The sequence below is a fragment of the Megalobrama amblycephala genome, linkage group LG15, assembly GCF_018812025.1.
Source record: "Megalobrama amblycephala isolate DHTTF-2021 linkage group LG15, ASM1881202v1, whole genome shotgun sequence".
Lineage (NCBI taxonomy): Eukaryota > Metazoa > Chordata > Actinopteri > Cypriniformes > Xenocyprididae > Megalobrama > Megalobrama amblycephala.
In genome coordinates this window covers 27,809,077-27,824,287 of record NC_063058.1, presented here as the reverse complement: position 1 = coordinate 27,824,287, position 15,211 = coordinate 27,809,077, and the positions used below count along the sequence as shown (strand labels likewise).

The 15,211-nt window shown below is 42.3% G+C and overlaps 1 protein-coding gene and 1 long non-coding RNA gene across 2 annotated transcripts in view; both read left to right on the top strand.

Annotated features, from left to right (window-relative positions):
• Window positions 1-15,211, top strand: part of LOC125246791 — a 60,742-nt gene that overhangs the window by 5,687 nt on the left and 39,844 nt on the right. Inside the window, 2 exon segments of the mRNA XM_048157824.1 lie at window positions 7,304-7,891; window positions 7,894-8,007. Of these exon segments, the coding sequence (XP_048013781.1) occupies window positions 7,304-7,891; window positions 7,894-8,007 (702 nt within the window).
• Window positions 8-5,513, top strand: LOC125246839. The gene is made up of 2 exons (XR_007179973.1): window positions 8-507; window positions 5,108-5,513. It is a non-coding gene; the product is annotated as an uncharacterized LOC125246839 (long non-coding RNA).

Sequence of the window (15,211 nt, the reverse complement as noted above, 5' to 3'; positions counted from 1 at the left end):
GTGAGTACACATTGTGACAGCATGTGAGGTTCAGGATCTTTAGCTTGTGTAGTTTCTCAGTAAACTGCTTCAACAGTCTTTTTGGCAGGTGTAGGTTTAATAATCAAACAGAAGGTTTTCAACTTAAATCTCTTCGGCTAAGAAAAAAATACTTATTCTTCTTTGTTTCACTTTTCTCCACCACACACACGTCACCATTCTCCCACAGTCTAATAGACTTTGCTGCTGCTCTCTCTGGCAACGTGGGTTTTGTAGTCCTTAACAGATGGCCATCCAGCTTCCACGTGTGGTGACCTGGGAGTGGTAGTTCTTAAGATCCCTCTTGCTCCAGCCATCTTAGAGAAATTTATCTGCCCTCTACAACATGCCCTCTCATGATGCCACAACATACTTCATAGTTCACATACAGTCATGCTCAAGAGTTTACATACCCCTTGCTCCATCTGCAAAATGTTAATTATTTTAAAAAATTAAAAGGGATCATACAAAATGTCACAGACACGTCAGGTTCCACCTCACTCCCTTACCCACGCACTCAATCACCAGCCTACTAATCACCGCCACCTGAAGACCATCAACACCATCATCAACACCAGCATTTAAGCTCCACACTCACACACACTCACTGTCCGGTCTCGTTTGCACTACAGCCACTTGTATGCTTACCTCAAGGACTCCAAACGCTATACTTACCTGTCTCCATCGTCTCCAACGTTCCTCATGTGCCTACCTGCCTGTGTGTGAGTGTCCCAGTCATCCGTCTCCAGCATCTTCTTCCATCACCATCTGCAACTCAACAAAAGGACAGTATTACTTCTCATTCTTCTCCACGACCATCAAACTTACCATTCACTTACCTGTTGCTCTGCTGATTACCTCAATAAACATCTGTACTGCTTTTATCTCTGCCTCCGGTGTCTCTGTTGTAACAGAAGACCGGACCACAACAGCAACACATCAGCATGAGCCTCACCGATCCATTCCAGGAGCTCGTGGACGCTTTGCGCCAAGCACTCACCCCACAAATACCGTCATCGTCACAGTCACCATCCACCGCTGCTGCTTCCGCATCCACCGTCTCCGCTCCTTCTCCTGTGTTTACCGCCAGTCCCATCCAAACCGGCGCCCTACTCAAGCCGTTCCTCCATCAATGGAGCTGGTTCTGGAGATGCAGCCGCACCTCTACCCCACCGACACGGCTAAAATCGCGTTCAACTCCCAACTGGAGGTAAGGCCCGTCAATGGGCGGATTCCCTCTGGACTCAAAAGGCTGTTGTGAAATCTTACTCTGCATCTCTCTCACTTCCGAGGTCTTCAAAAGCCGTTGGCTGATTCTTCAACTGGGAAATAAATCTGAAACGGGAAATAAAACCGTTAACGATTATGCCTTGCAGTTCAGAACGCTAGCCGCCACCAGCGGATGGAATGAACAAGCCCTCATTACCACCTTTCGTCAGGGATTGGAGCCTAATGTGCGGTTGCATCTCGCTGCTTACAAGGACTCCCTAGGACTCGAACGCTTCATCCAACTCGCCATCCGCGTGGTTTCTCGTATGCAGTCGTGTCTCCTCGAGCACCAGGGCCAGCCACTCTTCAACACCCTCCTCCATCGGTCCGAACCCGTCAGCTCTCCAGAACCAGCAAGTGAACCCATGCAAATAGACAATTCCCGTCTGACATCTGCTGAAAGACAGAGAAGGCTGACCCTGAATCTGTGCTTATATTGTGGATCTCCGGGGCATGTAATCTCCACATGCCCAACTCGTCCTCCTCGGCCCGTGGTGAGTGCCATCATTCCCTCCATTCAAACGATGAAACCACTCACTACTATTGTAAACCTTACTGCTGCTAATGCCTCTGTTCCAGTGGTGGCGCTCCTCGATTCAGGGTCAGCAGGAAATTTCATCTCCGGCACCCTCTGTCGACACCTCAAGCTCAAGACCTCGCCTTCTCCGATTAACTACCAGGTCCACTCTATCACGGGCAAATCCCTGTGCCGTAAGCTGATCCATCGACGTGTGGGACCTCTTCAATTACACGTGGGAATCCTTCACACTGAGAACATCCATCTGCTGGTTCTGGAGGAGTCCACCGCTGACGTGGTTCTAGGGCGCCCATGGTTAGAGCTACACAACCCCACCATCTCATGGCGCACGGGCGAAGTCCTGAAGTGGGGCGACCACTGTTTCTCCAACTGCTTTCCAGTACTTCCTGTTCCAAGATCTCCTCTCTCCAAGAATATCTCCATCTGTGCCACTTCCATCGAAAGTCCTGTTGAAAAGCGTTCTGTGGATATTCCCTCCGACTACGCCCACTTCAGTGACGTCTTCTGCCCGCAACGCGCCTCCAAGCTACCTCCTCACCGGCCATGGGACTGCGCCATCGATCTGTTACCGGGTGAACCAGTGCCTAAGGGACGCATCTACCCCTTATCCGTACCGGAGGAGAAGGCCATGGAGGAATACATCAAAGAGGCCCTTAACCAATGATACATCCGCCCGTCTACTTCCCCTGCTGCTTCAAGCTTTTTCTTTGTGGCAAAGAAGGACGGAGGCTTGCGGCCCTGCATAGACTACCGCGCACTCAACAAGATAACTGTCAAATTCTTAAGGGGGGGACGAGTGGAAGACCGCCTTCGTCACGCCCACCGGCCATTACGAATATCTTGTCATGCCGTATGGCCTGGTCAACGCCCCCTCCGTATTCCAGGATTTCATCCACGAGGTGCTCCGGGAGTTTCTCCACAAGTTCGTGCTGGTGTATATTGATGACATCCTCATCTACTCCCGGAGCTTGGCCGAACATCGCCACCACGTTGCGGAGGTCCTCCAACGTTTACGGCAGTTCCATCTGTTTCTCAAAGCTGAGAAGTGCTCTTTCCATCAGCCCTCAGTCCACTTCCTGGGATATGTGATTGATCACAGTGGCATCCGGATGGACGAGGGGAAAGTCTCAGCTATCCAAAACTGGCCAACTCCAACCACCATAAAAGAACTCCAGCGCTTCCTCGGATTCTCCAATTTCTATCGCCGCTTCATCAAAAACTACAGTACCATTGTCAGCCCACTCACCAATCTGTTATGGAAGCAGCCCAAGTCTCTGCCCTGGTCCCAGCCTGCCACCAACGCCTTTGAGACCCTCAAGAAAGCCTTCACCACCGCTCCCCTCCTCGTCCACCCCAATCCAGACCTGCCATTTGTCGTGGAGGTGGACGCCTCCACCACCGGAGTGGGAGCGGTCCTATCGCAGCAGCAGGGGACACCAAGTAGACTCCACACATGTGGCTTCTTCTCCCGCAAGCTCAACCCGGCGGAGGTCAACTATGACATCGGTGACCGTGAGCTCCTGGCAGTCAAGCTTGCCCTGGAAGAATGGAGGCATTGGTTGGAGGGGGCCAATCATCCTTTCCAAGTCCTCACAGATCATAAAAACCTAGAGTATTTGAAAGCTGCTAAAAGACTCAACCCTCGCCAAGCTCGCTGGGCCATGTTCTTTTCAAGATTCAATTTCTCCATATCCTATCGTCCAGGTTCCAAGAATATTAAGGCGGATGCCTTGTCCCGTCTCCATGCTCCAGAGGAAAGAAACGAAACTCCAGAAACTATCCTGCCTGAGTCTATCTTCATGAGCCCCATCCAGTGGTCGGAAGAGACCTTACCCTCCTCCAATGCCTCCTCACGCACTCCGCCGGGTTGCCCCCAGGGCTTGCAGTACATCACACGGACACGACGCACTCCACTCCTGCACTCCGTTCACTCTTCACTTGGCACTGGTCACCCAGGGGTCAATGAGACCCTCTCGCTGCTTAAACAGCGATTCTGGTGGCCCAACATGGCCAACGATGTCAGGAGGTACGTGCAGGGCTGCAGGGAGTGTGCCATCTCCAAGAGCCCACGCCATCTTCCCACCGGCAAGCTCTATCCTCTGCCTGTTCCTGAGAGACCCTGGTCACACCTGGGGGTGGATTTCATCACGGATCTCCCCGAGTCTAATGTCACACTTGCATCCTGGTAGTTGTAGACCGCTTCTCCAAAGCCTGCCGTCTGATCCCCCTAGAAGGTCTACCTACCGCCATGGCGACTGCAGAATTAATGTTCAACCATGTCTTTCGTCATTATGGGATCCCCGAAGACATAGTCTCTGACAGAGGACCCCAATTTATCTCCTGTGTCTGGAAGGCGTTCTTCTCCCTCCTGGGTGTGACCGCCAGCCTGTCGTCCGGTTACCATCCTCAGTCGAACGGGCAGACGGAACGGAAGATCCAGGAGATCGGCCGCTTCCTGCGTACCTTCTGTCACGGCCACCAGGACTCCTGGAACCAGTACCTGGGTTGGGCCGAGTACGCACAAAACTCCCTCCGACAAGCCACAACAGGACTAACACCCTTCCAGTGCATACTCGGCTACCAACCCCCACTGTTCCCCTGGGACAGGGAACCCTCCAACGTTCCGGCAGTCGACTACTGGTTCCGGGAGAGCGAGAGGGCATGGGACTCAGCACGCCACCAACTGCAGAGGGCCCTGCGCAGACGCAGGATGACAGCCGACCTTCGGCGCTCCAACGCTCCTACCTACCAACCGGGGCAGAAGGTCTGGCTGTCCACCAGAGACATCAGGATGCGTCTGCCCTGCAAGAAGCTGAGTCCCCGCTTCATTGGCCCGTTCACCATCCTTCGACAGATCAACCCCGTCACGTATCGTCTTCAACTTCCTGCACAATACAAAAGAATTCATCCTAGCTTTCACGTATCACTGTTAAAGCCTCACCACCCTTCTGTTCTTCCCTCCACAGAACCTGATGTGGCAGCCGTCGAGCCCCCCCTTCCACTCATCCTGGACGATGGTACTGCCTACGAGGTTCGCGAAATCCTGGACTCCCGGCGCTGTGGTGGTCAACTGGAATACCTGGTAGACTGGGAAGGCTATGGCCCCGAGGAACGCTCATGGGTCTCCGAGAATGATATCCTTGATCCTAATCTGTTACAGACTTTCCACACCAACCATCCAGACAGACCTGCCCACGCCCTAGAGGACGACCACCACAACGTCGGGGTCCTCGGCCCTCAGGAGCGGGCCGTGGGAGGGGGGTACTGTCACAGACACGTCAGGTTCCACCTCACTCCCTTACCCACGCACTCAATCACCAGCCTACTAATCACCGCCACCTGAAGACCATCAACACCATCATCAACACCAGCACTTAAGCTCCACACTTACACACACTCACTGTCCGGTCTCGTTTGCACTACAGCCACTTGTATGCTTACCTCAAGGACTCCAAACGCTATACTTACCTGTCTCCATCGTCTCCATCGTCTCCAACGTTCCTCGTGTGCCTACCTGCCTGTGTGTGTGAGTGTCCCAGTCATCCGTCTCCAGCATCTCCTTCCATCACCATCTGCAACTCAACAAAAGGACAGTATTACTTCTCATTCTTCTCCACGACCATCAAACTTACCATTCACTTACCTGTTGCTCTGCTGATTACCTCAATAAACATCTGTACTGCTTTTATCTCTGCCTCCGGTGTCTCTGTTGTAACACAAAATGCATGTTATTTTATATTCATTACCATCCTGAGTAAAATATTTTATATGAATGATGTGTACATATATTCCACAAGACAAAAAATAGCTGAATTCATATAAATGACCCTGTTCAAAAGTTAACATACCCTGGATGATCTATGAATGTTTATTTGTTTTGTGATGTTTGTTCACGAGTCTCTGGTTTGTCCTGAACTGTTAAACTGCCCAACGTTCTTCAGAAAAATCCTCCAGCTCCTGCAGATTCTTTGATTTTTCCATATTTTGCATATTTGAACCCTTTCCAGCAGTGACTGAATGATTTTGAGATCTTTTCTCCTGTTGAGATCTTTTCACACTGAGGACAACTGAGGGACTCAAACACAACTATTACAAAAGGTTCAAACATTCACTGATGCTCCAGAAGGAAACACGATGCATTAAGAAAACTTTTTGAATTTGAAGATCGTTAAATTGTATTAATTTGTCTTCTGCAAAACATGCAAGTATCTTCTGTAGGTTCAAAAGGGCAGTACTATATGAAAAAAAAATTATATTTAAGCAAAACAAGAAAAATGTAGACATCTTCATCCTGTTCAAAAGTTTTCACACCCCGACTCTCAATGCATTGTGTTTCCTTCTGGAGCATCAGTGAATGTTTAAACCTTTTTAATAGTTGTGTTTGAGTCCCTCAGTTGTGTGTGAAAAGATGAATCTCAAAATCATACAGTCACTGTCTGTATACTGAGTACATTAGGTAAATCATTAAAATTTAACAGTCTCAGCAATAACAATAAACTTGTTGTCATTAATCTCTATTTGTCGATTCATTCCCAATAGCAGCTCACAGTGACGCCCCAAAATCTGTTACTGAAGGAAATAAACACTTTCATTTCTTAAACAATCCAATTCTTCATAGGGTGTGCTTTTGAAAATGAAAATCCCTTTATCTAATCCATAGAGAACAATAAAACAAGCAAACAAGCAAACAACAACTGCAGTCAGCTTGTCTTGAATATAACTGAAACATCATCTTTTCATCTATAGACACGCTCATGTTTGTCTGTTCTGAAGCAGCAGGAAGTGAGTCTCGTCAAACACACTTTGAAAGAACAAGTAAAAACTACTAGACTGCTGGAGGATCTTTATTTCATTTGGAGCTTCAAATGAGGCAAAAATATGTCATGTAAAATAAACATCAGTAAGATTTGCACTCGTGATGGAAGCTATTTTTAAGATAGAAAAAATGTCAACATGTTTATAGTTTTTTTTTTTCATAAAGTCTTTTACAAATGTATACAATCACAATTTTTTTTTCTTTCCTAGTAAATGAATGTAAATGTAATACAGTCATGTGTTTGCTGGAGCTAACAGACACCAGTGCATTGATAACACTTTCCCAGGAGTGAACACACACAAGAGAGAGATTCATTCATTAAAAGCCACTTTGATTATTTTTAATGAATATACAAACACATTATTCTAAAACTTTTTGTAATTTAGTTTTGTTTAATCTGTTTTCTGTGGTCTGTTGTTTTGTGTGCAGATTAATGAAATTAAGCCATTTATTTTCTCCATAATTCATAATTACTATCCATTGATAACTTTTGTTCAACTCTAATTTAAGAGTTACATTTTTAATCAATAATGTGTTTGACACTTATTGAAATAAAGTTTACTGTATTTGTATAACTCCTTTTTTCACACAGAGAGATTACTTAAGAAGATTTAAGATCTCACCCACATTCAGAAGTGTGTTTTATTCTCTATTTGTTTCAGGTGACGCTCAACATTTCTCAGATCTGAGGATTGTGTTGATGGGTAATAGAAGATCTGGTAAGAGTTCATCAGGAAACGCCATCCTGGGCAGAGAGGAGTTTGACCTGAAGAGATCTGCTCAGTGTGTGAGGAGACATGGAGAAGTAGCAGACAGACACATCACTGTCATTGAAGCTCCAGGATGGTGGAGTAATGACACTGTAGAGAAGAGTCCTGAGATACTGAAACAGGAGATTTTGCTCAGTGTGTCTCTGTGTCCTCCAGGACTACACGCTGTACTACTGATCATACGTGTGAACACTGGATTTAAAGAGACTGAGAGAAAAGCAGTGCAGGATCATCTGGATCTTCTCAGTGAGAGAGTCTGGAGTCACACTATAGTTCTGTTCACTCATGGAGACTCTCTGTTAGACACATCTATAGAGCAGCACATTGAGAGTGAAGGACAGGATCTCCAGCGGCTGCTGGACAAATGTGGGAACAGGTATCATGTTCTCAACAATCACAACAGGAGTGACGACACTCAGATCAAGGAGCTGCTGGAGAAGATTGAGGAGACAGTGGCACAAAACAACGGCTGCCATTTTGAAAAGACAGAAAGATTTTACAGGAGGTGAAAGAGAGAAGAAGAGCAGAGGAAGAGAGAGCAGAAGAACGAATGAAGAGGATGAAGAAACACAGAGAAAACATCAGATCACAGATGAGTGAGTCCACATACTTTATATTGCAGATAGAGTCGTTCTCAAGAGTTTACATACCCCTTGCAGAATCTGCAAAATGTTCATTATTTTAACAAATTAATAGGGATCATACAAAATGCATGATATTTTATATTTAGTATACCATCCGGAGTAAAGTATTTATTCCCACTTTATTTTTTGTCATAGTAGTTAAGGCCACTTAATATAAAGTAGGACCAAATATTTTATATGGAAGATGTGTACATATATTCCACAAGACAAAAAATAGCTGAATTTATAAAAATCACCCTGTTCAAAAGTTAACATACCCTGGATGATCTATGACTGTTTATTTGTTTTGTGATGTTTGTTCACGAGTCTCTGGTTTGTCCTGAACAGTTAAACTGCCCAACGTTCTTCAGAAAAATCCTCCAGATCAGTGAATTCTTTGATTTTCCAGCATATTTTCCATATTTGAACTCTTTCCTCGTAACTGAGGACAACTGAAGGACTCAAACACAACTATTAAAAAAGGTTCAAACATTCACTGATGCTCCAGAAGGAAACACAATGCATTAAGAGTCGGGGGGTGAAAACTTTTGAATTCAAATATCAAGGTTAAATTGTACTTATTTTTTCTTCCAGGAAACATGCAAGTATCTTCTGTTGGTTCTGAAGGGCAGTACTAAATGAAAAACAATGATATTTAAACAAAATAAAAAAAAAATTGTGACATCTTCATCCTGTTCAAAAGTTTTCACCCCCTCTCTCTTAAAGCATCGTATTTCCTTCCTTTGTGTCTCTGTTTTGAAGCAGCAGGAAGTGAGTCTCGTCAAACACACTTTGAAAGAACATTACAAGTAAAAACTACTAGACTGCTGGAGGAATATTTAATTTGGAGCTTCAAATGAGGCAACAATGTTTGTTTCATAAAGTCTTTTATAATAATCTGTCTTTCCATCTAGTAAATGAATGTAAATGTAATACAGTCATGTGTTTGCTGGAGCTAACAGACACCAGTGCATTGATAACACTTTCCCAGGAGCGAACACACACAAGAGAGTTACATTCACTGGTTCACTTCACTTTAAAATGATTACACTTTCTGTAATCTGTTGTTTTGTGTGCAGATTATTAAAATTAAGCAGTTTTCTTTTCTCCATAATTCATAATTATTGTCCATCGATAACTTTTGCTCAACTCTGATTTGAGTTGAATTAATGTGAGACATATATGTAATTCTTAATAAATGTTTGACACCTACAGATACGGTGAACTTTATTTCAGTAACCCCTTTTTTCACACAGAGAGTTTATTTAAGAAGATCTAAGATCTCACCCACATTCAGAAGTGTGTTTTGTTCTGTTTGTTTCAGGTGAAGCTCAACATCTCTCAGATCTGAGGATTGTGTTGATGGGGTATAGAGGAGCTGGTAAGAGTTCATCAGGAAACATCCATCCTGGGCAGAGAGGAGTTTGACTTGAAGAGATCTGCTCAGTGTGTGAGAGACATGGAGAAGTAGCAGACAGACACATCACTGTCATTGAAGCTCCAGGATGGTGGCTGAATCACACTGTAGAGGAAAGTCCTGAGATCCTGAAACAGGAGATTTTGCTCAGTGTGTCTCTGTGTCCTCCAGGACCTCACACGCTGTACTACTGATCATACGTGTGGACATTAGGATTTAAAGAGACTGAGAGAAAAGCAGTGCAGGATCATCTGGATCTTCTCAGTGAGAGAGTCTGGAGTCACACTATAGTTCTGTTCACTCATGGAGACTCTCTGTTAGACACATCTATAGAGCAGCACATTGAGAGTGAAGGACAGGATCTCCAGCGGCTGCTGGACAAATGTGGGAACAGGTATCATGTTCTCAACAATCTCAACAGGAGTGACGACACTCAGATCAAGGAGCTGCTGGAGAAGATTGAGGAGACAGTGGCACAAAACAACGGCCCTTTTAGGAGGAAGAGCAGCCCTATTAAAATACAGAAGGTGGATAACAGAATGAAACCGGAAGAGCAAATTCAGCCATGGAGAGACAGCATCAGATCACAGACGAGTGAGTGAAATCACAAAACTGTATAAATATATCTAACTCAGATGTGTTTTCTTTTCATTGTTTATAAGAATATGATTAGTAAAAAGACATTATTTTTAAAACATCTTACTATTTATATTTACTTCATTTGCGTGTAACTTTTTCTATGATCACTATGATATTTTTCAGTTTATGGTGTCCATCAGTATACCGTTGTATTAAGACCCACACAGATTGCAGGATGAGCACTAACACATCTTTCAGCACAACTTTAGATTATCTCAGATGGTCTCTGTTTCTGCTTAGCCTTACTAGAAGCCAAGAGCCTCAGAGTGTTTGCTGCTGGCTATAGAATCAATACAGAAATTAATTTGAATATTATGGAATGTTCTGAATCTCTGAATGTCAGAATTATGTTACACTGTTCCGTTCACATGAAACGATAGAATGGATGATTGAATGCTGCATGTTAAACAAAAATGTGCTAAACAAATGCATACATATAATGTCAGTGTTCTCCTGATCTGCTCTCTGTTTTCATCATTACAGTTAGTGGTGCTGAAGGGTCCGATTCATCTTCTATGGGAAGTTCTGCAGACAGCAGGTCAAATTTTGGATCATCTCTCGTTAGCAGATTAAAGTCAGGGGTCCAGAAACTATTTACCAGCAAGGAATTAATACCACCAATAAGTGAGTGTCTTTTGTTTTATTTAGCACTTTCCACTTTACAGTGGGGAATTTTACAGTTAAAGACCCAAAAGACCAGATATGATTAACAAAGACACAAAGTCAGAGTTTAAAAAAATAAATTGAAGAAAATTTAACTGAAGAATAGTTTGCAGTTTCATCAGCAGAAGCCAGCTTCAAGTCTCTCAAGGAGTTCGTAGGCCGCTTCACATACATTCACATTTCCACAATTATACTCTAACAGAATCCACTAACTACGTCATTACGTAGGTTAAAATGATTCTGACTGGCTAAGAAAACTAGTCAAAATTAGTGATCTTCCACACATGGACTTCCATCACAATGCGGTCTCTGAACTTAGGCACAGGAAGTCCTGTTGAGTCATGAAAAGGTGTCTGCAGGTCTCAAGCAGTGTCAAATGTCCATTGATACCAATACAGGACCTACACACAGAACACTAGCGCACATACACAGATACACATGATTCACAGATTCTTCAAGGTTGAAGCTGGCCCAGGCTTTAAATATAATCAGGAAATATCCCCAAAACATACTGATCAGTTACTTTTCTCTCAGTGAGGTACAGGCAATATTCATCATTATTTTCTAGTAAATTAAAATGAAAAGGAAAATAAATGCTTAAACATAAGTTGAAGAAGTCATTCAAATAATTTAATATTTAGAAAGATAAATGTTGATTAATAATTTGATTATAAATCACTAGAAATATATACACTATATTGGGATGCCTGCCTTCAAGTCAAGTTGGGAGGAGACAAAGGATTTAGGTTCTACTAACAGAATTTAATTTTTTTCTGTGTTCAACTTTAAGTAATTGAGCCATCCATTCTTTTAGATATTGTAAGCAAGATGTTAAAGAAGAGGGAGGAAAAACAGAATTGGGCTGTGCAGTAAAATAGTTTTGCGTATCATCAGCGTAACTGTGGAAACTAAAACCATGGCGCCAGATGATCTGACCCAGAGGATGTATGTAGATTAAAAAGAGAAGAAGTGGACCAAGGACAGATCCTTGAGGAACTCCATGGGGAAAAGTGACAGAACGAGCATTGAATTTGTCAATGCTAATGAACTGTTGCCTGTCTGAGAGATATGAGCCACTGTAGGACTGTTTCTGTAATGCCGATCGCAGACAAACGAGATAGGAGTATAGAATGGCAAACAGTGTCAAAAGCTGCTGCGCTCAGGTCCAAGAGGACCAGAAGGCCAAAGACACCAGAATCAGAGGCGAGAAGGAGGTTGTTCGCTACTCTTAGAAGAGCAGTCTCTGTATACTGGAGAGGTTTATAACTTTGGTCCAAAACTAGCTACATCTGCTGAGTGACAAATTTAGGCATTAATTTAGGCTAAATTTTGAAACCCTTTTACCCCTCCTGCTGTTCTTTTTTTCTACTGTATTTCTTTAAAAAAAAAAAAAATTTTTGGATAAAACATGGTTTCTGAACATGCAAACCCCTTATGAAATGAAAAAAGAGAAAATAAATCTCCATGATCTTCATTTATTGCATCAGTACAATCAAATTAATAAATAATTCAAAAATAAAATGGGGACAATTTTATTTTCCGTAAATCCTACATGATTAATTAAATATTCAGATAATGATTTGATATTCATCTGTCAGTGATTATCTTGACATCTGTTACTTTGCTTCATGTATTTATGCAGTAGGTTACTTTATTTGTTGGGGAACATGTTTGAGGCGTTTATTATAAAACTTTTGTTCTACAGCAATTTTCAAAACTTTTCTGATTCCATTTTCTTTTTCTAGCGAGTGGAGATGAGAGGTTGGATACATTGTCTCTGGGAAGTTCTGCTTACAGGTTCATTGAGATCACTTTCAATAGATTCCAGAGATTCATCTCACACAAGAAGATACGAGGCAGGGGTCTTAAAAATATATGGCAGCATGGAATTACCAACAAACTGTGAGTGTCTTTTGTTTTATTTGCCCCTTTCCACCAATACAGTTCACTCTGCTGTCACATTACATTTTTATTAGAGCAAAAGAGAGACCTGTTAGATATTTTAGACAAACTTCATTCTTTAAAAGGTGATTGTGGCCTGACGTCCCGCTTCTTGAGCTTCTCAACAATTAAACTCATACAACATAATCTTTGAATTGATTTTGAATTCATTGTAATGCAACCTAACAGTTTTTCTCGATTGCTAATAAACAATTCGTGAAACAATTCACCATTTGTACAAACCTCAAACTTTGTCAAAAAATATTTTCTTTTGTAAGAATCAAACTTTGGCCATAAATGACACACAAAAAAAAATCAAATACAGATACACTACTTTCCTGCCTAGAGAACACTAGTGAGATGATTTCATAACACTGTGACAAATACCTTTTTATTGGGATTTAGGAATAATTTTCCATCTCAATGTCTATTACATTATAAATAAAAATGCAGATGCAGTAAAATACAACATCCAATAAAGCAAATAAGCAACAAGAAAGCAAAGTGGCTGTCTGATGAGGCTTTTACAAATAGCTAAGGAAAGAAAGAAATGAAAGGTAAGGGAGAATATCTATCAACGGAACCTTTGCATGCAAAGATAGGCATGATAAAAGACAAAAATGGTAGGGACCTAACAGAAGCAGACAAGATAAAGAGGAGGTGGCAAGAACAGACAGAAGAACTATACAAGAAAGATATTAATGTGCCTGATAACCATGATGGTGTGGTTGATGACCTCGAGCCAGACATCCTGGAGTTGTGGAGTCAAGTGGGCCTTAGGAAGCATTTCTAACAACAAAGCTAGTGGAAATGATGATATTCCAGATGAGCTATTTAAAATCATTATGCTGTTAATGTGATGCACACAATATGTGGCAATATATGAATCTGGCCAAATTTGGAAAACTCAGTGGCCACAGGTTTGGGTAAAGTCAGTTTATATTCCAATCCCAAAGAATGGCAATGCCAAAGAATGTTCAAACTACTGCACAATTGCGCTTATTACGCAAGGTTATGCTCAAAATCCTGCAAACTAGGCTTCAGCAGTATGTGAACCGAGAACTAGTACCACAAGTACAAGATGGGTTTCGAAGAGGCAGAGGGACTAGAGATCAAATTACCAACATTTGCTGTATTGTGGAGAAAATAAGGGGGTTCCAGAAAAACATCTACTTTTGCTTCATTGACTATGCTAAATCTTTTGATTGTGTGGATTACAACAAATTATGGCAAGTTCTTAAAAAATGAGAGTACCAAACCACCTAATCTGTCTCCTGAGAAGCAACAGTTAGCACCAGACATGGAACAACTAATTGGTTTAAAATTGGGAAAGAAGTACGACAAGGCTGTATATTGCCCCTACTTATTTAACTTTTACACAGAGTACATCATGCAAAACTCCAGGCTGGATGAATCGCAAGACAGAATTAAAATTGCTGGGAGAAATTTCAACATCCTCAGATATGCGTACAATATAAGACTATGTGCCATATTTCTAGAAAGAAGTGCGGCATCATCCAAGGAGGGATGGATACCATCTCTTTTAAACAGGTCAGGTCTGCCCCAAAAACTTTTCCAATGGTCTATTATTCTGTGGACACCTCTTAGCCAGCTATCGAGTGATGACAGTCTAAGTATTTCCAGTGTTCACCTCTCATAATCACCTGTTCTCCTATTCATCCTGAGATTTTGATAGGTGTGTCATCAGTTTTGCTATTTAATTTTAACTCATGGATAAATGTGTGCCATTTGAGTTTACATTGTGACACTTGTTAATTATAATTTGTGTTTTGAGAACTGAATGAATGGTCTGGGAAATTGTGCCAACTGAATCAGTTACAGTGTGTTAGCAATCGAGAAAAACTGTAATTACTGAATAATTTTCAAAAATGTAATAATTTGTTTATAAAATACTTTGACACATTGTGGCTAAACCTGTAACCACATGATTTTCTTCCCATTACAAAATGTGGACTCTTTCTACATGATGTGACAAAAAAAAAATCTCATCAAATCTATTTCCATTTTCTCAGTTTTTATACAAATTGTAATATTAATATTTTTCTTTATTTCTGAGTAATATAATTTGATCTTGGTAGTAATCAAGTATTATTTGATGGAAAAATAATGCATAATCTTTGGTACTGGTATTTTCTCCATGCACTCCGTGTAGTCTCTACACAAGTTTTTAGGGACCAGTGAACATGAGTTGAAATGTTCTGTTTCTATCTTTTTTCCCCAGTGAGTGGAGATGAGCGGTCAGACACAACGTCTGTGAGAAGTTCAGCTTACGGTTCATTAAGATCACTATCATCAGCAGAGAGTGATTCAGCTTTTAGCTCATCACATGTTAAAGTGTCTCACAGCTCAGGATTCAGGTCTGTCAAAACTATTTCTGAGTCAGTGGAACATTCAGAAACCAAAGAAACACATGGCATGTCCAAGATCTCAAAACATGAGCCTGAAGACACTGAGAAGACTTGAAAGTGAAAGGATGTGTGGCTGAGACTCGCACCC